Here is a 25,099-nt window from a genome sequence, read left to right as displayed (position 1 = left end):
TAATATGTTATTTTAGATTAAATATGTGTAATTCTTTAAATAAACTACACAGAAAGTTGGAAAAGGGTACCAGGGTTAGGCAAAGGCACACACACGTGCATAACCCGGCTCACAAACTCCACCATCACTGCAAAAATTGACAGGCTTTACATTATTATGAGAAACATGCACACACACACAGACACATGGACATTCACACACACGTGTTACAAGTGCATTCTCCAGCACGCATGTGAGAATGTTTTTCCAGTGTGTCTGCTCCAGCTGGGAGCATGGACTCTTTGATTAACACACCATTCCATATGTCAGCCTTCATGACCTCAAAGTTTTTGAGCTGCACCAGCCATGTGTTTGTGCGGTGCATGCAGTCAATCTTTCCTCAGATGCCTGGAAAAGGAGCCATAACAGGTTTTGCGGCCTCACAGATTTTAACACATGAAAACATTTCTGCGTTATTAAATTGAGGATTTAAAGAGAAATACACACTTTTCTTGCATTTTCATCATTGAAATGTTATGTTTATGCTCATCTTCTAAGGGATCTAAGTTCTGTTTAAAAGTCAGGGAACAGTTTTGAAGATGCTTCTGCTTCTTTAAATTTCACCTTAATAATAGCATGCACTTGAGCTGCCTGGACTCAGAAAACTGCATAACCTGAAAATGTGTGTTGTCACAGCCTGATTTGAGAGTGTTTCAAAGGGCTTATTGTCATGTCAAGGGTGCTTTGCTTTCGCTTTCCTGAAGTGCCCCATGCGTCTGAGGCTATGTGACTATAGAGGAAAGTCCACGCTGGCAAATCACAGGTCACACGTGCAGTTATCCAACTCCTGAAGATCCCAGAAACACTCTTTGATTTGAATTATTTTGCAGTGTTTCACACTTTCCATCATGTTTGTCTTCTTACATTTACCCTTTTGTTAATTCCAGAAATCTCAAAACTGGATTCATCAATACACACTGCCTTTTTCCCCTCCTAAGAAGAGGTTTCCACACTGCTACTAATTCTTGAAAGGTTTATCACCCAAGTGTCATATAGGCAACCTTAACTTATTTTGTAATTTTAGCTTGAAAATTACAAAACAATTCTCATCTTTCAAGAACTATTTGAATTTTCTCCCTCGCCCAAAATGATTGAGGGGTAAAATAATGTGAAGCACACATGGTAAAATGTAGGCGCAGCTGATTTTTTTGTCTGTGTTCACACAGCAGCGCCTGTGAATGCTTTGTGCTACCGTGAAACACTGAAAATCCCCATGAAGCTTGATTTTTGTCTCTAGTACAAAAAGGAGTTACAGTTATTTAAAGAGCACTTGTAAAATAAGCCCGCTGCTGGGCCGATTGATGAGTAGTAGTACCAGTAGTTAAAATAAGTTCAAACATTTTTTATGATGATTTTATGATCTTATGATTTTATTTTATAAATTCTGTGTTTGGTGTGTGGTAACATCTACAAGTGTCTCAGCACTAGCAGAAACTTTCTTTCTTTATCTTACTTTTTTTTTTTCTTTTGTATTGTTGTGCATATATAAAATTTGAATGTTATATATATTTATTTCTTGTCTAAATAAATGTAACATTAGTCTAATTCTGAGCAACACCCTTTTTGTGTAAAATAACAGCATACGTCTTATAGCAAGGCTCCCCGCTATCAAAATGCAGCTTTTTGCTGGAAACATCTTAATTTAGCTTTGTACTCTGCTTTAACCCACTGAAATATTATGAGCAGTGTTTGGGAGCACCGAGAGACCAATTCTAAATGAGTGCCACCTTTGAGGAGTGGATCCAAGCCACCTGAGGGTAGTGAACTAACGCTGCTATGACAGATTTTTTTTTTTAATGCAGTGTCAGAATGTTGACCCTGTACATATAGCATTCATGTGAAACACCTGTCTGAATGAAGTACAAAGTCAGGAATGCTTTGTTACTGATAAAAACTGAGTATCTTCTATGTGCTTATCTCTTTGACCTTGGCTGGTCTCTAAAGTAATGTCTAAACCTCGAACACGTTGCTGCCAGCTAGCTCATGGTCAGACCCTTCTATTTGCTACCCATTAGGTACCATGATGACCTCATTATGATGCGTCCCTATAAACGGACATGTGGTTACACAAGATAAGCAAGGAGCAGGTGTATGGTTTCACATTATAGTCAGTCAAACCAGGCCACGTCAGTGCTGGAGCTGTATTGAGTGAAACTATCATCTTATCTTACTATCTACGTCTGATTATTGTGTTTTGGTTTCAGCTAATTTACAGCACTTAGATTAGAATATTTTTCAGATTACATGTTTAAATAGGAAAATATCAGGTTTGATAAGAGAATCAGGTCATACTTTCTTTTGCACCAATTTGGATATGGTCTCAGCCACTCAAGATTACACCGCTTGTATATGCATGTGCCAGTACAGTGTGCATGTAAATACAGCCTGTTTATCCAGGTGTGCCCTCATTTGCCAGCCTATCTTCCCAACACTTCCTCCAGCTAAATGCCCATTGTGAGGCAGTCTTTTAATATAGTAAATCAAAGCACTGTTGGCTATTTAAACAAGTTTTTCTTATCACACTTCCTCCTGAAGAGCTATGATTTGAAATTAGCTTTTTGATAGCAATGGGCCATTTATCTGTTAATGTTGGCCTGTTTATTTTCAGGGTTTTTTTTTTTTTCTGCACACCTGGTTAAACGACCTTGATGACCTCCCACTTTCCTGTGTATAAGAACAACAATTAAGAGAAATCACATTAATTCTTAAAGGGGTATCTCAGGAGCCCGTTTTATATTTCCCTTTACACAAACAAAACACACACAAATAGACTCATCAGGTTGTCTACTCCTGCCCACCTCCATTAGTGCAATGCCCTCACACCACAAAATGCTCTCACGGGGACAGTGCACATAGTAGAAACCATGCTTTCTTACTATCCACATAAATAGTCTGGCAGGCATGAGGAAACCCTGTTTATCCCATTTCTTTAGCTGACTTGGCACAGTTTGTAGTATTTTAAAATAACATTGCCATCTGCTAGCAGGAGTTGTTAAATCTTCTCAGGTCAGGACCTGAATGTAATTCAAGCAAAAGCTGCTCTTTATCTCTGATAAGTAGAGAACCAGAAACTGGGAAAAAAAACAACCTCAAAATGATACTCCAGAACTAAAACTGGTTTACTTCTAACCACAAGAAGCACAACATGCACAACAACAAAACAATAGCAGTTAAAATTTAAGGTTACAATGGGGGGAGAGCACGGTTGTAAAGAGGTGGTGCTTACCTCATCCTGCCTGCTTTAATCCTCAAATTAACTAGTTGAGTAATGAGTTGATGAAGTGACTCATTAGATGGCCTTTGGCCCTTAAACCCTGACCTCTGCACCTTCCCAACCAGCCCCTGCTGATGGACAGGGAACATCTTTAGTCTACGGGCAGTCTTTTTCTGTGTGTGTGTGTGTGTGTGTGTGTGTGTGTGTGTGTGTGTGTGTGTGTGTGTGTGTGTGTGTGTGTGTGTGTGTGTGTGAGAAAGAGAGACTCTGTGTGAAGTGAAAAAACTAACAGATAAATTAGCAAGCGACAGAAAACTTAAACATATAAACAAGAGCAGAGGGAAAGGCACTAAAAGGGCCTCAGGGAGCTCTGTCTCCTCTTGTGTTCCAGCGGAAGTTTATTTAAGGCCCGTGTGAATGGACAAAGCAACGGAGAGGATGCAAGAGGAGATAGTGTACTGTCTGACCTAATCAGATGATCATAACTGTCATCGTCATATCTGATAGCTCAGCTGATCTGATGTGGAAATTGGGCTTCGTGCTACAGTGTGTTAATATCTGTTATACACGAAAGATGCTTCTAAAATTACATAGGGTGTTTTGCTAAAATGTGACACACAATTCATCTACACAGTTCCTACATGAGCATCCACTTAGTGAAGCTGAGTATGTTGTTACCACATTGCAGCCCCTAGGGGGTGTTTTTGCCACACAGAGATAAAAGAGGTAATAACAGTCATTGGGCTCATTGCTTTTTTTTCCTCGAACAGATACACCTGTTGTACTGGAAACATACAAGATGTGTGCCTGCCTATAGTCATGCACACTTGTATTAGGTGACCCTAGCGGACTTCCGGGCAGTGTAGGGTAAACAGGATGTAGAATAACGTGCTACGTGGATGACTGTTTGGGAGTCTTCTCACACCCAAATCTCTTTTTCTCAAGATTTTAGAACTATTGAGGAAGTATCCCATTGACTTTGCGTGTCTTTTCCCATGATTGTGAGGACGTGTCTCTTTGTGTGTTCAGGTGAAGAAAAGTGAGGATGTTTGACTGTGTCTATGATTTGTATTTTATGGTGGGCAGTACACAGTGTGAACAAATTAGCAGTTTTGTGTTGTGTGCTGTTTAGACTGTTTGTTCGAATGTTTTTGTATTTCCTGTCTTGTTAGTCCCCTCATTGACACTCTGTGTGTCTTTATGCTTGCTTTCCCTGAGAGCCTGGTGGTCTTCCGTTCCCCCCCCCTTTTTCAGAATTCACTACTTTCTCTGTCTTTACGTTTTTCTCTTCCTGTTTTGCTCCCTCTCTCAGTCATGCAGGCTCATTCGCATCTTCTTCTACACTCACATCCACTCCCTCCCCCACATTCATGTGTAGTCTTCTATCTGTCCCCTGCATGGCTTTGTGCTGCTGCCACAATACCAGGGGCCAGGCGATGAGGTCACTCACCACAGGAGACCTGCAGGCCTGACTGAACCCCAACCATCCCCACCACCATCCAACCCTTAGCAAACTAGCAGGCTAGTCTCACCTCCCCCAGCATATCACATCTTTGCTTCAGCTGAGGCAACTTCACCTTTATGCCCATACAAAAACAGTGCACACACTAAAACATATAGTTCGTAGGAAGTCCATATCAGCCAGGCTTTTTGTTTGCATGCTAGCGCAGATAAACATCCAGCTATGCACGTCAGAAAGTGCACACATGCATGCACAAACACAGTTAAACACAGTCATCCGCACAGAAAGCTGGAAACTTCTGTCCTCTCTCATACTCTCTCTGTCTCCCCAACCTTTCCCTTGCTGCCTCTTCCAACCCGGCATCTCTCTCCATCCTTCACTTCATCCAATTCTCATCAAATTCTTCATAAAGTAGTGAGTAATAGAGTAGTAATGGTGTCTAAAGAAAGCTGTGTTCCTTCCAAGATGTACCCCAGAGTCTGTGCAGGACTGTTTTCCAACTCGCATAATTCTTCTCTGCCCTTTCATCTGCTTATAACATCACTGTGAGGATGTTTGTATGATTATGTCTTTTGTGTGTTTGCAGGTGTGTGGAGTTTTTGTGTGCATGTACGTAATGATTACAAAAAACAAAAAACAAAAAAAACAAATTTGGGCTGTGCATTTGTGTTTCTTTTCATGCATGAATGCATTACTGCATATCCATGTTTGTGCTGGAGTAAAGTAAAACAGTTATATTTTGGACCTGAGCATCAGTTACATCAAATGTCCACAGTGGAAGAAGCAAGGAGTTGTTTGCAGTGTCTCTGTATGAAATTAGGCTGATAAGTGGTGAAGAGGACCAAAGAAGTTGGCACTTTTAGGCCTCTGTGTGCATACCATAATGATTAACAGTACCTAAGGTCATTTATTATTGTGCACAGTGTCAGGTTTCATTTCATGTGAACACATTCGTAGGGTAAAAGTGGGCTTGTAGATGTCACTGTAGCAAGTGCTTGCCCCTGCTGTGTGGACATGATGTTCCTGCAACCCTTTGGTGCCTTTATAGCTCAGCCATTCCCAAAATACTGCCCACACACTGACCACCACATTGTGACAGAGCAGCCCAGCGCCTTACAGAAGAGGCTCAGTTGGCCCATGGCCTCCTATTGTATACATCCCGTCTGCTTTGTCTATGCTAGTGTGATAGATTCCAGTGCACAGGAACAGACAACAGTCTTGTTATAGTGTGTTAATTCTCCCATGACCTCTTCATTGGTTTGATGGTGTCACTCTCTTTGAGATTTATTTAGACTAGATGCACTTGGCCCATTTGCATGCTTGATAAGCTACAGTATGGGACATCTCATAGAGGTTGTTTAGCATAATTTAAGCCACAGTACAGTGGTTTATCGTTTTAAGAAATATTTTCCTCTAATGATTTAAGATGTGTTAAAATTGCTTTTTTGTACACAATGAGTACTTGAAAAAAATCTGTTGCATGTCATCAATTTACAGCTTGCAAGACTGTATCTTGTATAGCAGTGTAAGGGCAGAAATGAAGACAAATCTGTATGTGCAGTCCTGTAAAAAAGTACGACCCATGATTCAGTAGCTTTTAGAACTACCTTTAGCAGCAGTAACTTGATGCAACTGTTTTCTGTATGACTTTTTCAGTCTCTTACATTATTTTTGCCCACTCTTCTTTACAACATTGCCTCAATTCATTGAGGTTTGTGGGCATTCGTTCATGCAGAGCTCTCTTGCTACCGCATTTCAGTCCAGATGAGGTTTGAACTTTTAACTGTGCTATTTCAACATCATGATTTTTTCTTTTTTTAGCCAAAATTATGTGATATCCTGTTGCATCACCCAATTTCGGCTTTAGCTGTCATATTTGACTCTACAATACTTTGGTATACAGAAGAGTTAGTGGTCAAATCAGTGACTGCAAGGTGCTCGGGTCCTGTGGCTGCAAAACAAGCCCATATCATCACTCCTCCACCACTATGCTTTCTGTGGTTCAAAGTGTTTGTGCTGATATGCTGTGTTTGGTTTTTGCCGAACCTGATGCTGTGTATTATAATCAGGTATCTCAATTTTGGTCTTGTCTGTCCAAAGGACATTGTTCCAGAAGTTTTGCAGCTTTACAAACACAAGCTCTGCTGCAATGTTCTTTTTAGCGAGAGGAGGCTTTCTGTTGGAGATCCTCCAAACAGGCCGTACTTGTTCAGTCTCTCTCTAATTGTACTGAGGCCTGTAGAGTCTGAGATGGGGCTCTTGGGATTTTTGCAGTTTCTCTTAGCTTTGCACGGTCTGACTTTTTACTGGGACGTCCACTCCTGGGAAGGTTATGGTGCACACCTGAATGCTCCAGCACAGCAAACTGCCAAAATGTCTGCTTTTATAGAGGTGCTCACATTTGCTGATGAACAGTTAATGACGTGCATTTGATTAACAGCATCTGGCTGCTACTTACCATGTTTATTCCCATGGAAGCAGTAACAGTGTACTTACAGCTTTGCATCGAGTTTAAAAACTTTCTTTTTCACATGATTTTATTTGAGAGAGAGGAATAGAAGGAGAAAAACAGAGAGTATATCCGTTCCTAATACAGGAAAAACACTGATAATAAAAATTGAGAATGGTTCATACAATTTCCTGTCAATTTTCAGGACAGAATCCTAAACTGACAAATGTATTATTTTTTAAATTGTTGATGTCAGCATGTACTCTCTCTCACTTTTGGGTTCCTTTTAGTGTTGATAAATTCTAGGTTGAAAGAACATTTTGTATCTACTCCATTGAATTTGGTGTTTTGATAGCCAGAATGCTTCAAGACAGAAAAGTTGGAATATTAATTTAGGGCATCAAGTAGAGTGCAGAAGAAACCCAATTTCAGCTGCTCCCGTATTCACAAGGGGTCGCCACAGCGGGTCGCTCCACATGTTTGATTTGGCAGATTTTTACACCAGATGCTCTTCCTGCCACAAAACCAAAGGGATTTGTGTCTCCTCCCAGGATTGAAATGGGGATCTTTTGCTTGGTAGGCAGATGTGTGAACCACTAAACTACAGTGCCACTACCAAGTGGAGGATATCAAGGATAATGAGTATTTCTGATTACACATGATTTCCTTATTTGGAAAGTTCAGTGAAAACTCGTATCGAGTGAAGTGTTCTGTTTGTTTCTGGTTAATAATTGTCTAACATTTGTGCATTCCATAGTTTTAGCATATTATATACAAGTTGGTAGGTGGCTGCGCTTTTTACAGCTGGAAAGGCCTTACGTCAGTCAGATGTCAGCTACTGAATGTCTCTCCTCTGAAGCACCCAGTGCACCATGACCTCACTGCCCATTGTGAAGGTAGATAATTATAACCACACACACACTATGGTAAACACCACAGTCCTTCAGTCCTTAGTAGTTCCTTCTTTACTTTTTTCCTCCTAGTGATCTGATCTTGCTTGGGGCCCCCAGGTTGTTTTCAGAGTTTTGTCTCTACTTCATTCATGTGTTCGAGCACGTATATGTAATGTGCAGTGTTGTGTAAACACCTCTCAGGTTTAAACCCCAACAAAGGACCGTTTGCATCCTGATCTGCTTCTCAAATGCTTATCTTGTTTTAGCTCTTGTCTTCTGCAAGGTGGGAGGGACAGAGGAAGGGGAGTGCGAAGGAGAGTGGAAAGGAAAAGACATGCCCGCAGGACAGCGGTGAGCCTTTTGATGTTAGGCAACATGTCAAGATTACATGTGCATGCGTGTATGTGTGTGAGTATTAGAGAAATGGCTCTTGGCTTCTCTGCAAAATGTATAGGGTTATTTTAGCTTTACACTGTATTTTTTGTGTGCATTCAGTATAATTACGTGTGTCTGTGCACGCTGGGAGAGGAAAAGAGTACGGCTCACTCTCTCTCTTTCACTCATTCCAGTGACATTTACCCTGTAGACACATCAGAGAGGCAGAGGCTTAGTCCTGTCAGCACCTGATTCAGCCTGACCCTTTTTTCTCTTCAAGTGGAGGAAGAGCTCGCTTTTTCCTGCCCTGTGGCGATGAACAGAGAAAGGGGGCATTAGGCAGGTGTGAAAATCCAGTACTGAAAATGTGAATTGCACTGACAGGATGATGAAACTTAGTTAAAATAAGCAGGGGAGAAAATAAGTTTTAATACAGTGTAGCAGTAGCTCAGTAGCCTAACTGGTATACTGAGAAAATCCAGGAAGGAAAAGAGAGAAAGGGCGAGGCAGCAGGGTTGGACAAGTTTGATGTTTTTAGGCTGACATCATGACTGCATCAGCAGGTGGTATGTGTTGGCTCATCAGGTATGCCTGCAAGACAGCCTGTCACATTTACACACAGTACAATACACACAGTGGGCCATTAAAAGTTTGCCAGGAATTCTCTTCCAGTGCCACCAGAAAACTACCAATATAGTCAGAAATTTAATCAAATGCTAAGTTTTAATCAATTTTCTTAATCCAGCTCAGATTTGGAAAACAAGATGCAGTAAAGAAGGAGAAAAAGCATTTGATATATGACTGCTACTTTCCCCTGGAAATCATTCAGCGTTTTCCTGTAATAAAATAAAAAAAAGTTACAATTATAAACTTTTTGAAGTTTGGGGCATAAATTAACATTGAAGAAACAGCCAAAGTTATACACCCTATTTTCTTCTCACATCTTCCCATCAACTTCTTACTCTTTCTCCTAAGTCTGGTTCTTTCTTCCTCTGCCATGAAACACTGGCTCTCACCTTCCTGATAACAACCCGAGTGTGTATACCTTTGCTCTGTGCGTGCTGGGAGAGAGAGCGTTTGAAGCAGCAGTAATGGAGGGGAAATGAGATTGCTCTACTTTTACACAATTATCACTCGTAGCTCTTAAGACCTTTGGAAATTCTCGTTAAATAGGGTTTGTAAGCACGTATATGAGTATATGTTTGCATGTTTATTTAAAAACAAGTGTGTTAACAAGGTGTTGATTAAGCTTGGTCTGGTAGAAGTCCCAAGTTGTCTGGTACTCCCTGTTTCTGCTGGATGCTTCTCAAAACTCATAAAGAAACTTGACTCTGTGGTTTCTCTCGCTAAACCTTCACATCGCTGTGCAAGAAGAAATAAGGTGAGAGGAAATAACTGGTGCTATTGTAGGTCCCAGGCATGTGAGAAGGTGATAAGGCCATATTGGTCCATCTGAAATGGACATCCACAGTCTGGCAGGGTTTAAGGCGCCAGTTCCAGTTCAGTTAAACCTGATATTTTATCTGACTGACTCAATTAAGTTCAAAGGTTTAAGGAAAGCTACTGTGTCTGTTAGACTTTTCCTCCAGACTGGCTTTTTGTCCCTGTTACCATAGTAACATGGGCTCTTACTTATTTGTTCCTTTTGTCATTTTTTGTGTCAGTTGGGAGAATGACTGCTGGGGTCTAAAGTTGTATAAGGTGGATTTTACAGTAGTTTCCTCTGCTGTGTCCTCGTTCTGTAACTGGACTAATGCACAACTTCTGTTATAAAAATGTAGTTTTCAATGGATTGGATCCAAAGCATGAGCAGTGCAGTTGCATGATGGCACTTTGTATATCACATGTTTGTCAAACACTCTGTGTAGTTTGCTCACTAGCCGAGTATGTTTTTGACAGTTCAGAATCAGAAAAGTTTTGCTCTTATAAAGTAACATTGATGTTCAGTTTGTACTTCACCTACACTGTCAATAAATGTCAAATTGTGTAACATGTCTGAAAGTAAAAAGTAAACACAACTAATTTAAATCATGTTGCCTTACCATGGCATTTGAGTACATTTAAATCCACATAAATTGGATTTAGGAGCCTAAATACATGCTTAGACTTTAACAGTCTGTCTTCAACCCCTTCTTTTTTTCTCTGAGGTGGTCCAATCAGTGCAGGGTGCATAAATGGCAGTTTCCTTCATCAGCATTTCAGTAAAAGTCTGCAGGTCAACCAGATCACCAGCATAAATGCACTGGCCCTTAGGTGGTTAGATTCTCTAGTGTGTACATACTGGGACACGTTTACGTTTTTAAGCAACAGGATGCATTCACGTTTACACCCCTTGTAAACCTGTGGAGCCAGGTGTGAGTTTAACACAGTGGACTGCGTTGCCTCTGTTGGTTTCCACTATTTAAATTGCACGCTATCTGAGTCTTCAAACCATGTGAATGTGAGACTGCACCAGATCTTTAAAATAAAAATATTAGTCTGTTAAATTGTATGGAGAAATGGAGAAAAAATGAAGGTTTTCTCTCCCCTGTCATCTGCCTTTGGCATCCTCCTCTCCCACATTGTTGACCATCCCTAAGTGCTCATTGCCACTAGCCATGACCTGTTATGTCCATGCATGAATGGCTGGGACCACCTCTGTGCTGTGCTGCAAGGTTTCCGTGTGTACTCAGGTCCAATCATCCCAGTAGGTGTAAAATGTTGAAAAATAATTGTTAAAATTGCAGTGGAAATGTTCAACATTGCATATAATTTTATGTTTAAGTATTATAGCTTTAAATTTAATATACACTTACATACTATACTACTTATAGTGTAACTTTTATACTATAAATAGAATAAAATCTTTGAGTATGTTTAGCCTGCTCTTGTACTGCCATTCATTACACTTTTGATTTGGTTGGAGGAGATATCTGTGGTTTGTTTTGATCAAATAAGACACAGTTTCCTTAGGAGTCTCAAGGCCAGTGTGAAGAAATTGGCAGCAGCTGGCATGACCTGGTTCTTCCACTTGCTGGTGGTGCTTCGTGATGAATAAGGGAGCGTGCTTGGAGCTTTTATGTCATAAATATTCTCCTTGAATGCTTCATTGCTTTATGATTAATCCTTCCTCATCTCTTCCTTTTTGTCTCTCATTCACTCTCTCATACTGTTGCTTGTTGTCAGGGAATGTGCTTTCATGTTGATGTAATTACAGATGAACTGTACTTTTTTTAAAGAAGTAATTGTATCAAAGGTAATGGTAGGAACGCTGGCTGTGTGTGCCTAACATTAAATGTCACAATGCTTAGTCAGCCTCACAGAGCGGTTTTCTAGCTTACCATGGTGTTTATAAAACTTAAATTTTACATGCATATGATCATGTTTGTGAATATCCTGCTTTACACATCATCCTGACTGTTGGCTGAGCTGCCAACTCAGAGCAGTTGTGTGTATTATTCTAAGCAACCTGCCCCTTGGTGGCTTAATTTCTGTTGACTAGTATGTACGCAGCATACATTATTTACTTTACTTTGTTGTCCCTGAAGAAGAAATTTGTTCTGGACGCCAAATTGCAGATAGTACAGCCATATAACCTGAATAACGATGTTGGCATTGTCTCTGGTGCATTTCCATCTCACTGCTTTCACTTGCATCTTAAAGGCTGTAACATGTCTTACCATAGGAAGTCATTTTTTAACTTTCATTGCCAGTGTACATTTGGTGTCCCCAGATCATTGCTTATATAATGGAAATGATTAGACTCGCAAAACAAAGACTATTGTTCTGGTTTGCCAGAGTCAGCAGTCTGAATTACTATCAACTGTGGCAGTGGAAATTAATCCTTCAAGCACTTACAGCATGAACGCTGCAACAGCCAAACCAGTGGCACATTGCTGCCAAGCTGAGACGCAACTTGGAGCAGGGAAGTTCCCGTATGTGGTGGAGTTGTTGATTATTTCAGATATTGCAAAACCTCTCCTACCCAGACAAAGAGCATACTGGATGGGGTCCCCATTAAGGACTTGTGTAACTCAACATTCTGCGGCCCATTAAGAAACACAAAGACATGGCGGCATGCCGTGCCCCTAAAGAGGCCTTTGGTGTTAATGGTATAATGGCAGCGCTGTGTGTTGATGTAGTAATGTAAAGATAAGATGTCTGCTGCTGAACAAATAAACATTTGGGCTGTAGAAGAGATTAAAAAGGAGGGAAGAGGAGAGCGAAGAGGGAGTCTGTCATTGTCAACCTGTAAGAACAACAAGCAGTCCAGCTACAACAAGTAGCGCTTAATTTTATTTTATTAATGACTGAATCCCTCCAAGCTAACCACATTTTTATGGGTGTTTGAGAACAATAATAGGCTGTTGCTGAACTTTTGAGGGCATGTCTGAGGGTGAAGGAGCGTAAAAGCTTTTCCTGTCACAACTGCATGTGCAGTACACAGTACATGCATGAATTCACATGCTCAATGTGCGTACATGTTGCAACCTTTCACATTCAGCGCAACACAGCTTAATGCAGGCTGTTAGATAAAAGCGCTGATCTGTTGGCCTTAGCGGTCCCTGCTTTGAACTTGAACTGCTGCTTTATTTTTATGCTCACATTATTCCACAGGTGTCATCTCCACCTGCTTCTGGCACTACAAACAGACACATATGGGCAATGTGCCATCCATGTGATGTCAGCTGCACATGACTTGTGTGTGTGTGTGTTTGGACATATGGTAAAAATTCAGATGAGATCAAACTAATGTGACAGTGTTACCAGCGTAATTAACATCTGGGTTTTTACATGAATGAAATTTTTGGTCTGTTTTAACACTGTACACATGGACGAGTGAATGATTATCCATGTGTGTATGTTTTAAGGAAGAATCTCCACATAGCTCAACCATGACAGAAGCTTTGTCTCCCTCCATTGGGTGGAGGTGAGCTTCCTAGGCCCGTCACAGTCTACAGGGTCTCTTTCTGCCTCTTTCTCCTTCTATCTGTCTCTGTCAGAACAGCACACTCATTGTTAGTGGGGTTGCTCTGCCTTTTCATAAGGTCAGAGGGGCTACAGGTAGCGGAAAGGACAAGATTAATCACTTCATTTGAGACACGCAGAGAGGGGGTGATAGACCGAGAGATGGGGAAATGGGTGGGGCAGCAAGAGAATTACAAGGAAGAAAGGGGTAACTGAGATGGGAGATGTAGAGAAAAACCGAGCAGGAACCGACATGGACGAAGAAAGGGAAAGAGAGACGGGTAGAGACAAGGGGAAGTAATTACCTCCATATGCATCTTTGTTGCGCTCACTGATGCATGTACTGAGTGGATGGAGAGAGGCGGTCAAGTGTAATTAGGTAAACTCAAGTTTACTGCCTTTGATCCTCTTGCTGTGGCAGTGTGGGCCAGTCTTGCCCATCCTCCTTAGCCGTGCCCCGTGTGATCAACAACGCATCACCACCACAGCTGAATGTAACCATGATGCCACTTATGTGCCTAGTTTTGTCAAAACTTAAAAAGTTCTGAGTTTTGAGTACTTCCAGCACTTTCTCCATGTTTTCTCACTTAATGCCTCTAAATTGGTCTACACTGTTAAACCTGGCATTTTCCAAAGTAATTATTTTCATAAGCCACACAATATAAATTGCACATAACCTCAAACCAACTTCTCAAAAGCTCCCTGAATAAACACAGTCCACGCCAAGCACAGGTGGCCACAGATGCAAAGAGAGTTGAGGGCACTCGTGCAGATGTTGACTGACTAATCATCATCATCAAAGTGTTTGAGCGAGCGTGTCACGTCACAGTGCCAGTATGCAAGTGTTCATCAGAAAATATGTTGTTGCATTGTTGTATCAGTGGGCAAATTGCACAACTGTGGGTCTGTGAGTGGATTGGTTGCATGCGTCATTATGGTGTATGGGGGTGTGGCATCCTTTAGTTGTGCGTGCAGACTTCAAAGAGTAAGTGTGTTATTTGAATGTGTGCTTGTGTGTGCTGCTTGTCCTCAAGTATGAGTGAGTCAGTGGCCAGCTGCAATGCACCGAGCCTACCTGTGGGTGAAGTTGGCCCAAATCCATCTTCTTAAGTCTGCTTTTTATTCAGTGTCACATAACAAATACCAGCCAGGTCCATTCACTTCCAAACCACTCAATAACATCCTCAGATCTCTCCTCAACACCTGTTGACCTACGTTACTTTCTTTTTTCTTCTTAAAATGGCAAAGTTTATGCAAAGCAACATTTTTTTAATGTTTGTAGTGTGCTGTAAGTTTGGCTGTGTAAGCCTTTTCATTTCCAAGTACTACGTAGTCTTGTGCACTGTTAGGAGTGCACACTTATTCAACACCCACACATCATTTTGCGCAAACCTGTGTGTTTTCATAGGCAGCGTTCCACTTAGATGCAGACAGACTGGCTCAAGTGCACACATTCAGTGACACACACACACACACACACACACACACACACACACACACACACACACACACACACACACACACACACACACACACACACACACAAACATAACTGAGAATGGGCTCTGACTTGTCCCACATTCACTCAGCAGGTCTTGTATGTCTTTGATATGCCTGACCCTCTTTTATTGTTTTCTTTTTTTCCCTATGTTTCTCTATGAGAGGGGTGGTATGCAACTGATTAGATAGATAAATATACCCCGAAGGTGTGAGGCAGGCAGAGAGGAGGAGAGGAAGGATACTTAGTTTTCTCTTGTCCCAACACATCCCAGCAGTGGAGCTTTTGCGGCTTCATGCATTTAAACAGCCTGATTAGCAACAGTCTAACAGGCGCTTTCCCTGGTGGGCTGAAACAGAAATTAAGTGCTTAGACACAGCCATCACTTTGTTTGTTTTCTCAGTGCCTCTAAAGGAAGATACACTCTGAGATATGGGCTTTGATCATGGGCTGAAACAAAACAGTCATTGTTAAGCCTGCGCACAGTACCGGTCCAATGTAAAGAGGCACATGGGGCTGAAATGTTTTAATTCTTATATGTGATGATAATATTCTGATGTGTTTAGTATTTCTACTTAACAAAAATAAACACCAGTAGTAACAGAGTAGTAACAATGGCAATGAACAATTTCAGAAATGGAGAGCAAAAAAGTGGTCGGTTTGTTGGACTAAACTGTGTGTTATAACTGGCATAAATGTGTTCTTTATGATGGCACTAAGTAGAAATAATGGGTGTGTGGCTGGATATGGATGAGGACAAAGAAATCAGTTGTGTACACATTCAGATTCATGTGTCTTGTGCAAGCTTCTCCCCCTCTCTCTCTGTGTGTGTTTGAGTGTGTATTGGGGTCACCCAGAGTTCCCATGCTTGTCTCTTTGGCCTTTTCTGCCTGTTGATCGAGTTTGCAAAGTGATGATGGCTGCTGTCTTTCCCATAATGCCAGTCCTACACAAAAAGTCTTGTGTTTACTGTATATTTGTGCATACAATTCAGAAAACTGGTGGGATAATATAGCATAATAGCAGGTATGCGTTATTAACTCTCTCTCTTTTCCTTTCTCTTTGTCTTCCAGTGACATATTTGATGCCATGTTCCCAGTCACCCATATTGCAGGGGAAACAGTTATCCAGCAAGGTCTGTATGAATATTTGTTGAGATGAAGATTAAAGTCAGCCTGCTGAGCAAAATCCACCTTGGTTTACGTACTTAATTATAGCAGGAATATGTTACTGTTTATTTTCCTCTGGTGAACAAAAACAATCCTTAAATTCTAATCAAAAAGATTCAATTTGAAACCTAAATGGTTTTTAGCGTCATAACTTGCACTCAGAGGTGCTCCTCTCAACAAGGTTCTGGAAGCATTCCTCAGAGATTTGGGGACATACTGACATGATGGCATCACACAGTTGCTGCAGATTGTCAGCCATGTTTAAAATCTCCCATGACAACACATCTGAAAGGTGTGCTACTGTTCTGACCCTAAATTCTGACCCTGCTGCTGTGTGTCACAGCAGAGATCAGTAGTCATCAGACCAGGTAACATTTTTTATAATCTTCTGTTTTTGTTGAGCCTGTGGTAATTGTAGCCTCAGTTTCCTCTGCTGTTGTAGTCCATCATAGAGGCTCTTCTGCATACTTTTGTTATAATGAGCGGTTATTTGAGTTACCATTGCCTTCCCATCACCTTGAAGCAGTCTAGCAATTCTCCTCTAATCTCTGGCATCAGCAAGGCATTTTCAACTGCTGCTCACACATCATAGATGGTTCTGCAGGAAAATTCCAGTAGATCTGCAGTTTTAGACCACCCTAAGCAGATGGACAGGTATACCTGATAAATGTGTATTATGACCATGTGTATCTATTCACAATCTGTAAAAGGTCTGAAAAGAGAAGCCAGTGCAAAGGTGCCTCAAGCCTACATTCTTTCTAATGGCCAGCAGTGGTATAGAACACTTGTATAGAAGTCCATGGAAAGAACACCCTTATTGCTCACTTGACCTTTGACCTTAGTAAACACTTATCTAATGTATTTCTTAGTCTTACTGAATGATGTTCATTTCATTCATTCTGGTCCCAAGTACAGTAGAAATGATAATGGAACAGGCTGTGCTTCAGGGTGGCGTTACCTTGCACTCTCAAATTCAACTCTTGCTTGTTATATCTGGTTTCAAAGCACTAGAATTATAACAGCCAAAACGCTCAGCTCGAGGCTTCAAGATTAACCATTTGGTGATGTCATAGTGGTTGTAGCCATCTTTGACACGCTGGAATGCTCTGCCATGGTCAGGAGTTACATCGTCTTGATGGACTTAGCCACTTTAATGGAAAGGAAACAATTAAAGTGCTATTCTCACTGATTACCTTCGATGACTTTATCTTAAAGAATACTACAATTGTGCTGCAACCCCTGTTTTTTTTTCCTCTGCCACTCCTACATTCCCTCCTGTTTCCTCTCATTGCCTCACTCAAACATTCCCCTCAGTCTGCACCAGATGCCAGGTCTTTCTCCTCTGCCTAACTGCAGTCATCAAAACCTTTAGTCTAGGCATCCCTGGACTTTGACAGAACACAGATCAGCAGGTCCAGACTGTATTTTCCCAGCGCTCCTCCACACAAGCTCCTATCAAACACAGAAGTGGACACATTTAATCACATATTTAAAACACTGAAAACAAACATTCTCTCACACAAATTCCCAGTTCTAGATAATATTATGTTCACACCTGCTCAGAAAAACATAGTTTACATGTGTGGAGCATGCCTTACAAACACACACTCATACAGACACTAGGTGCAGGAAAACTGCTAGTGTTAGACAAACACTCCCTCAGTCTCTCCCACCTTCTCTTAAGACAGCATCCAGGAGTATATCAGTCCTAATTTGGTGATAATAAGTCTAGCTAACTTTTCTGGGGGCCCCAGTCCCAGTCCCAGACAGTCCATTGTTATATACACTATAGAGTGTGGTATACACTATATGCAGTGCTGATGTCATTGCTAACGTCTGGACTACTGTACACCATCAAGAAACCAACCACGCCACTGACCACTCACACACTGTTTAGACACAGCTGGGAGTTATTGACTGTAAGGTTTGAGTGGGATTTAAACAGGAGGTGATTTACTGTATTATAACATGCAAAATGTAGCATAGAGCTATTTTCATTGTAATATATTGCTTATAGAGAAGTTCATCCGCTGTTCCTGACATAAACTGTTTCAATTAATAGTAATAAGATGTTTTCAGCGCTGATTCTTGTTCTGTTTGTCAGCAAGATTATGCAAAGACTATAATGAAACTTTGCATAAAAGTAGAAGTCGATCAAAGAAAGATGGCATTAAAATTAGAATCAAATCCAGATCACTTTCTTTAAAAATGCAGAATAGCAGTATTGCCCTTGGTGCCCTACTAATTTTATATGAGGGAAAAAATATTCGAAGATGAAATCAACTTGATGATGGACATGTTTACTTTAATGCTGACATTGTGTTTACAAAGCACCTGAGAGACTGAGGATGCAACCAGCGTTGTCCTTTTCGAGTCGCAGCATAACACCTAAAATAGCTTGTATTGAAACAAAGCCTGTGTGTGTGAGTGTGTCTCTGTGTGTGCGCATTATGGTCAAATATTTGCTTGCACTCACAGAGGGATTGGAAATGATGCAAAACAAAGGATTGGGCACCAAAGTGATAAAAGACAGGAAGAGCAGGAGAAAAGAAAGACACAGTGAGAGGGAACTGAAAGACCGATAGATGAGATGAAAGAGAGAGACAGAGACAGACAGAGGGAGATAGCCAAGGGCCAGGTTGCAGCAGGTTGTGAGTAGGTGTATATATGTGTGTGTCTGAGGTTTCCACTGGGACAGACCTTCAGATAGACAAGGAGCGTTTTGTGTGACAAATAGAGCTGTATGATTAACGAGCCCCCTCCACTCAGTATTAATTAGCCGTGTGAACTCCTGTGAACTTTACTCACGGGGTGCTCTAAGCCTTTCAACTCTTTAGGTGAACATGCACACAGAAACACAAGCACACACACATACAAGCTCACTTTGTATCTGCTAAATGCACACAAATGCATACTTGTGTCATCAGGACTCATGCATCATTACCTGTATGTACCTCTGAATGGATTTGCATTTGCAGTTTGGAGTTGTGGGGAGAGATTTGCGCTGCTCATGTTTGTGGCTGTCAGTCCTTTTTAATAATTTCCCCTGAACCCTATGTAATGGATAGCATAATTAAAGGAACACTTGCCATTTTTTAGCCTTATCTCCAGACTAGATGCTTTTAACGGACATTAACCATCCGGATCCCATGACTCGCTTCGAGGGTTATTGTTCGCTTTGAAATCCCACCACACTTATATCAGTGACACAACATCAGACCAGACAGCACATTTAGTTCCAAGCTTTGTAAATATAACAAGCGGTATTCTTTAATATAAGGAACTAAATAAATTAAGCTGCTGGCTGTGGTTGGTTGCTATACTATGGATCTCTGTTCTTTACACTTCAGAAGGATCTAGCTATGCATGCTCAGACACTTTGGTTTCAGAGCTTGCATTATTAAGCCACCCAAGAACCAGTAATGAACACTGCTGCAGTTGCACTCTTCTGCTTGTGAGAGCCTTATATCACAAATATATTGGCAGGCCCAGTGAAATATGCGTTCTGGAGAAGGCAGTAGCACTTTTGACGCTGGGTGTGCCCTGAAGCTTGAAGTAGGTAATTGAAGATCTGAACAAAAATAACATCCAGACAAGAAACCCAACAGTTTCTTTTTTTTGTTGTTTCTTTGGCTTTTCGGAGAGGGCCCAGAACCAAACAGAGACATTCCAGTATTCACAAATCCCCAAAGTTTCTCAAATTATTTGTGTGAATTGGCTTCAAAAATACTTTAATCCCATAATGCTTCAATTTTAGTTTAAAGGTTCTTGATGGAGTTTTTAAACCTCTTTGAACACTACTTTTTTATGAATATGCTCTCTTTTTCTTTATTTGTGTTCATGCACAAGGACGCTCACAAGCGAAGTGTCACACTTAATTGCAGGGGACGATAATGATGATAGAGATGGAGAGAAGATTGCATGCTAGTAAGCAGTTTTAAGAGGCTTATCTTTTTTTTTTTTAATGAAGCAATGTGTTTGTTTGGCCTCAAGGATACATTCTGTGAAGAACATAACTAGATTTGTTTACAAGAAAACATTATAGGGACACCTTTTACTGGTTAAAAAGTCCACATTTGAGAAATAAACAGGAGGTGAAAGTAAAAGGGGAAAAAAGCAAGTAAAGGAAGCTTTCTAAATGGTTTAAAGCTAGCAGGTATTGATGTCTTATCTGTGCTCACCTGTGTTTCTCCTCCTTTCTCCCCTCTAGGTGATGAAGGAGACAACTTCTATGTGATTGACCAAGGCGAAGTGGACGTAAGTGGGTCAGAGCACATTTAGAGTACACTCTTACTTGTACTTTGAATGAGTCAAAGCAAAATATTTAAATTAAAGGGGATTCCAGTATGGTTTTATTTACTGTCTCATGTGTAGTCTATAAGAAGGATTGTGACTCAGTAGAAAAACCCAGCCTTCTTCACTCACGTAGAGATAAAATTTCCTTCTAACAATGGGCAGGTTGTAGGATTGCCCCTATGTTTTGTTCTCTTCAAAGGTCTCTTCCACTCTGATGACAATCTGTGCACTGCTATAGATTTGAACTGGCTGTGAGAGGCACACAAACTGAGAGATCTTTTGTCTTAGCAAGCCTGACACAGAGCGATAGAGTTAAATGGAGGGAGATAAAACAGAAGCTAGTTAAACAGGAAGTGACCTTATCAGCTTACAACAGTGAGCACAGAGACAGTGGGCAAGAGGAGAGAAGCAGGTTGGCAAGCTTGGCTGAAGTTTGACCCACCTGAGCAGGAAGAAGTAAGTGTAGGAGTAGTGAGATGGTGCCTTGATAGAAAGATGGTGTAGCAATGAACCCTCAGAAAGTGAATTGTCAAATATCATTTGATAAGTTGTGGGGCTATTTTTAGATTCCTGTGTAAGAGTAAGGATCCATGGTTGTTTATGTAGTTCAAGATTATATTCACGTTAGATGCAAAGATAGTTGGTAATATCTGGAAAAACTCAAAAATCTGTCTACAACAATCAAGACAAAGTTTGCCTGTTTAATCTTATAAAGTTCCCTCTTAAGATTTCTTAATTCTGATCTGATCTAAGTCCACATCTGCATCTGCTCAGTCTGTGCATCTTTTTTTGTTCTGCCGGAGGTCGTCTCCTCTGGACTGACACCACACGCTCCCAAAGCCAGGACCCTGTCACCCTGCACTCCTACCCTCAACCTCACCCCTGTCCAAACCTCGTGTTCATTTGTGTCGCCTTCACCTCATCACCATCGTGCCATCCACCCCTCTATCTCTACAGACAGCTGCTGCCTCCCAGCCAAAGCCCAGGCGCTAAACTGCTTCAAGATCAGTGCCGAGGTTATTAAAGTGTGGAGATGTCTCTCATTAAGCTGGGGTGTAAATCTGCCAGCATCCCATAAACTGCCTGAACGCTGACAACCACTGCCACTACTGTAAACACCCCTCCATGTCTGCACTCAAATCTCCTCACTTACGGCCTGTATTTATATGCGTGCACCGCTAAAGAAATTACAGCTTTCATGCCAAAATGTAAGATGATCTTATCAGGGCAAAGAAATGGTAGCTGTAATTAAATATTGATAGTTGTTTAATCACAATTATTTGGGTAATCGTTGAAATTACTTACCTTAACAGTCATTTTAAAGGAAAGCTTATTTTATTTTTATAGTGGATTTGGCAATGAAATTAATTACATCATGCCAAACAGATGCAGATTTTTTGCTGCACCTACCTGTATGGACTCATCTAACCCTTCCAGTAAATTTGATTCATTGGTTCTTTAATTATTCACAGGCACATGCGATTTGCTCTTGAAAATTCACTTATTGTGAGAGACAGCATACAGCATGTTAATCAAACTTTTCTGTTCTGTCATCTCAGCCCCGACTGGGAGTAACTTCACTCTTGCTCCCGTTCAAGTATTAAAGCAGCTCTGTCTATCCGGGATTTGCAACAGAGTGTTCATGAAACTTTATGACACCACATGTACAAAAGTGAGGATGAAACAGTGACTCATAGGTCAGGAGATACCTGAGGACTGGACTGTTAAAAAGCCTGTATGCTACCTGTATGCTCTGATGTAACTCTTTCTCAGCGTTCATTTAATTGCTCTTCTAGGCTTGACGTAACCAAAGTCAGCACTCTGGATCTCTTTGAAGCCATGCCACTGTATAGTGAAGGATGAGTCCCCTGTGGTCTACTCAGAGCATGAATAATGGCCTGCAACAATTCTGGCAATTCACAACAACCACCAGAGAGGAATAAACCCTGCTTCCCTCTGCCTCTCTCTGTGTTATTAAGTCAACAAGATAGTGGATAGTGTGTCGACAGCTGAAACCGTAACAGCCCTAGAGACAGCCTGAATGAGTCTCACTGAGGTTGCATTGTCTGTAGAGCTACAGTGGTTGATCTCAGTAGAGCTGTGCATGTGTGTTCCTGCACATGTAAGTGATGAAGCATCATGAGAATGTGTGTTTCAGATGACACACAGCCCGAACAAATCCACACAGCTTTCCGACCTCCCATCACTTCCAAATCACAGGGATGACTCTAACAAGACAAGACAAAGAAAATAAAAGGGATTGATGGAGAGATGGTAGGGATAGAGGGCATTTTAGAGGGTCTCATCTGAGGGCTTAGTGGGGATCAAATACTTAGGGACAAGCCTAGTGAGAAAATCAAACAGCCCGGAAACTGAAGGGGGATGGGGGAATGGTGGGCCAAGTGTTGGATAAAGTGTCTTTGGATGGGTAGCTGAAATAGCAGAAAGTTTTAAATTCCTACCTCAAAACAGCTGTACCCAGAAAATGTTTGTATTCTTCAGAAGCATCTCATCTTATATATGACCCTCTTTATAAATTTTGCTTTTGTTCTGTCTGCAGGTGTATGTGAATGGTGAGTGGGTGACCAGTATCGGAGAAGGAGGTAGTTTTGGAGAGCTGGCCCTCATCTACGGGACTCCTAGAGCTGCCACCGTCAAGGCCAAAACAGACCTGAAACTGTGGGGCATCGACAGAGACAGCTACCGACGCATCCTCATGGTATGAACTTCGTCATGATGACTCTCAGTATTTCTGTAAACTCCATGGTAACAATATGCAAGAGGCTGGTTTGTAGCAACCATACATTGCAAAACTTGATGGGTAAATTGCTTCCACTGTGCACACATCAGTACAGCTGTATATTTTTTTCTGTGGCTGTACTGTGGTGGTGTAGGTTCAGAAAAGCTTCCAACCTGCTGATGATTGTAGATTAGCTGTAGATGTAGATGTGCGAATGTACGGTTGTCTGTCTTTCTTTGCGTTTCCCTGTGATGGAGTCGGATCTGCCTTGGCTGTGCACTGCCTCTTGCTCTACATCAGCTGGGATAGGCTTCAGCTCTCCTTCTTCCCCTAGTTAGATAAGCGGCAAAGAAACAGGTTGGAGTACTGAATATCTTCTTTCTTGTGAGTGAAATTACAGTATGACAGTTTTGGGACACAAAGTGCTTGCTGTGGTTCTTCGTAGTGTAATGCTTTACACATTTGACTAACAAGCTAAAGACACTTGGTTTGATCACACAGCCCTTAAGGGTTGTGGTTAGGCCGGCTAGCCAGTGCAAAAACTCTGCCAAATCAAACATGCTGATAGGGTGACCCCCTTTTGTATAAGGGAGCAGCCAAAAGTTTCTTCTTCTTTACGTGTTACTCTCTTGATTACTAAAATAGATATACTGGCTACCTATAAATGTATGCATTTGAGCACTATGGAAATTTCTATATTATATAATTAAAGAGGAATGCTATTACTCCGTTTTGGGCATTTTAACAGTAGTAGACAAATAACCAAAGGGGTTCTAGGTCTGTAGAGCTTGTTATTTGTAGGTAGGTAGGTATTTAAATATATTTAACCCATGAATTGGAAAAGATATGCTATCATAATTTTATGGTATATTTGAAAATATTAAACATTAAAACAAATCCACACTATGACACTGTAGACAAATAATATCTACATCCCATTAGTAGGCTCTCTACGGTCATCAATCACAGTCCTTTGCTTGCAGTATTTCCTCCCAGTCAACCACTTAAGGCTCCTTAAGCACTTAAAACATTTGCTTTCTTTTTTATACTCTAAATACGCTTTAACACACAGAGGAGTGTATCCTCCCATTTTAATGCGTCTACATCTCTTCTTAGATGAAGAAAGCCAAATGAGGGGAGGGAGTGAGAAGAGGAGTAAAAAAAGTCAATATTAATGCCTCCTCTTGCACTTCCCACTCTGGGAGCTTATCTAGCAGGAATGTCGAAATGTTTAAACTGGAAACACAAGGAACTGTGCCCTTGCCCTCATCTTTGCTCATAAGTGCACACACGCGCACAGATTGGTTGTTATTAGAATGACTAAATATTGTCCATGTGTGTGTCTGTGCCCAGCTAAACACTTCCTCAAATGTTCCTAATACCATATTCCGAATAAATTAGAGAGTTCCCATTTAACTTTTCAAACTACCTCTTGCATTTAAGCCTTGGCCAACTGAAAGTTCAGTTCAGTGTAAAACCAGCAGAGATTGAAGCAGGTTTGTTTTCGGACCTTTCAGCTCAGAGTAAAGTTGGCATTGACCTACACAGCACTCATGTCACCTCTTAAGCGCATAGTTAAACTAAGGGCACAGTCCGCCCTGGTAACCTTTCTTTGAGAGGATTCTCCTTGTCTTACACATTTCATTCCTTCGTTGCTTCCAGCAGCAGCTGCAGGAGGGGAGACGGGGTGAAACAGAATTCAATTATGTGAACCTGTAGTTAATTATTGCTGTCAATGATTTGTAAAGCTGTTTTTACAAAGTGTGGTATTCTGGCAAGGACTTAGGCCAACGAGTGAGCTTTCTCTCTGAGTGTAAATGTGTGTGTGTGTGGTGTGTTTCCCAGCGAAAAATATGCTGAGCGCCTGTGTCTGCAGCTAGTTAGCTGGAAGCTCATAAGGTGCATTGCCACTGCCATCAGGTTCATTGTTCTCACATCTGCTTTCCTGTCCCGAGTCTGCTGTGTCTCCAAATCTTAAAAATGATTATGTGTAATTTAAATTACACATAATTTACAT

The 25,099-nt window shown here is 41.1% G+C and overlaps 1 protein-coding gene across 5 annotated transcripts in view; it reads left to right on the top strand.

The window, feature by feature from the left end:
- The window catches only part of prkar1b (protein kinase, cAMP-dependent, regulatory, type I, beta), a 66,387-nt gene that overhangs the window by 24,021 nt on the left and 17,267 nt on the right, over positions 1–25,099 (top strand). For all 5 annotated transcript variants that reach the window (XM_004559363.5, XM_076883196.1, XM_076883198.1 and 2 more), the window contains 3 exons: positions 15,951–16,012; positions 20,257–20,303; positions 22,903–23,061. In XM_004559363.5, the coding sequence (XP_004559420.1) occupies positions 15,951–16,012; positions 20,257–20,303; positions 22,903–23,061 (268 nt within the window). The remainder of the gene's footprint in view (positions 1–15,950; positions 16,013–20,256; positions 20,304–22,902; positions 23,062–25,099) is intronic.

Source organism: Maylandia zebra, linkage group LG4, assembly GCF_041146795.1.
Source record: "Maylandia zebra isolate NMK-2024a linkage group LG4, Mzebra_GT3a, whole genome shotgun sequence".
Taxonomy (NCBI): domain Eukaryota; kingdom Metazoa; phylum Chordata; class Actinopteri; order Cichliformes; family Cichlidae; genus Maylandia; species Maylandia zebra.
This window is presented reverse-complemented; position numbering and strand designations above follow the sequence as displayed.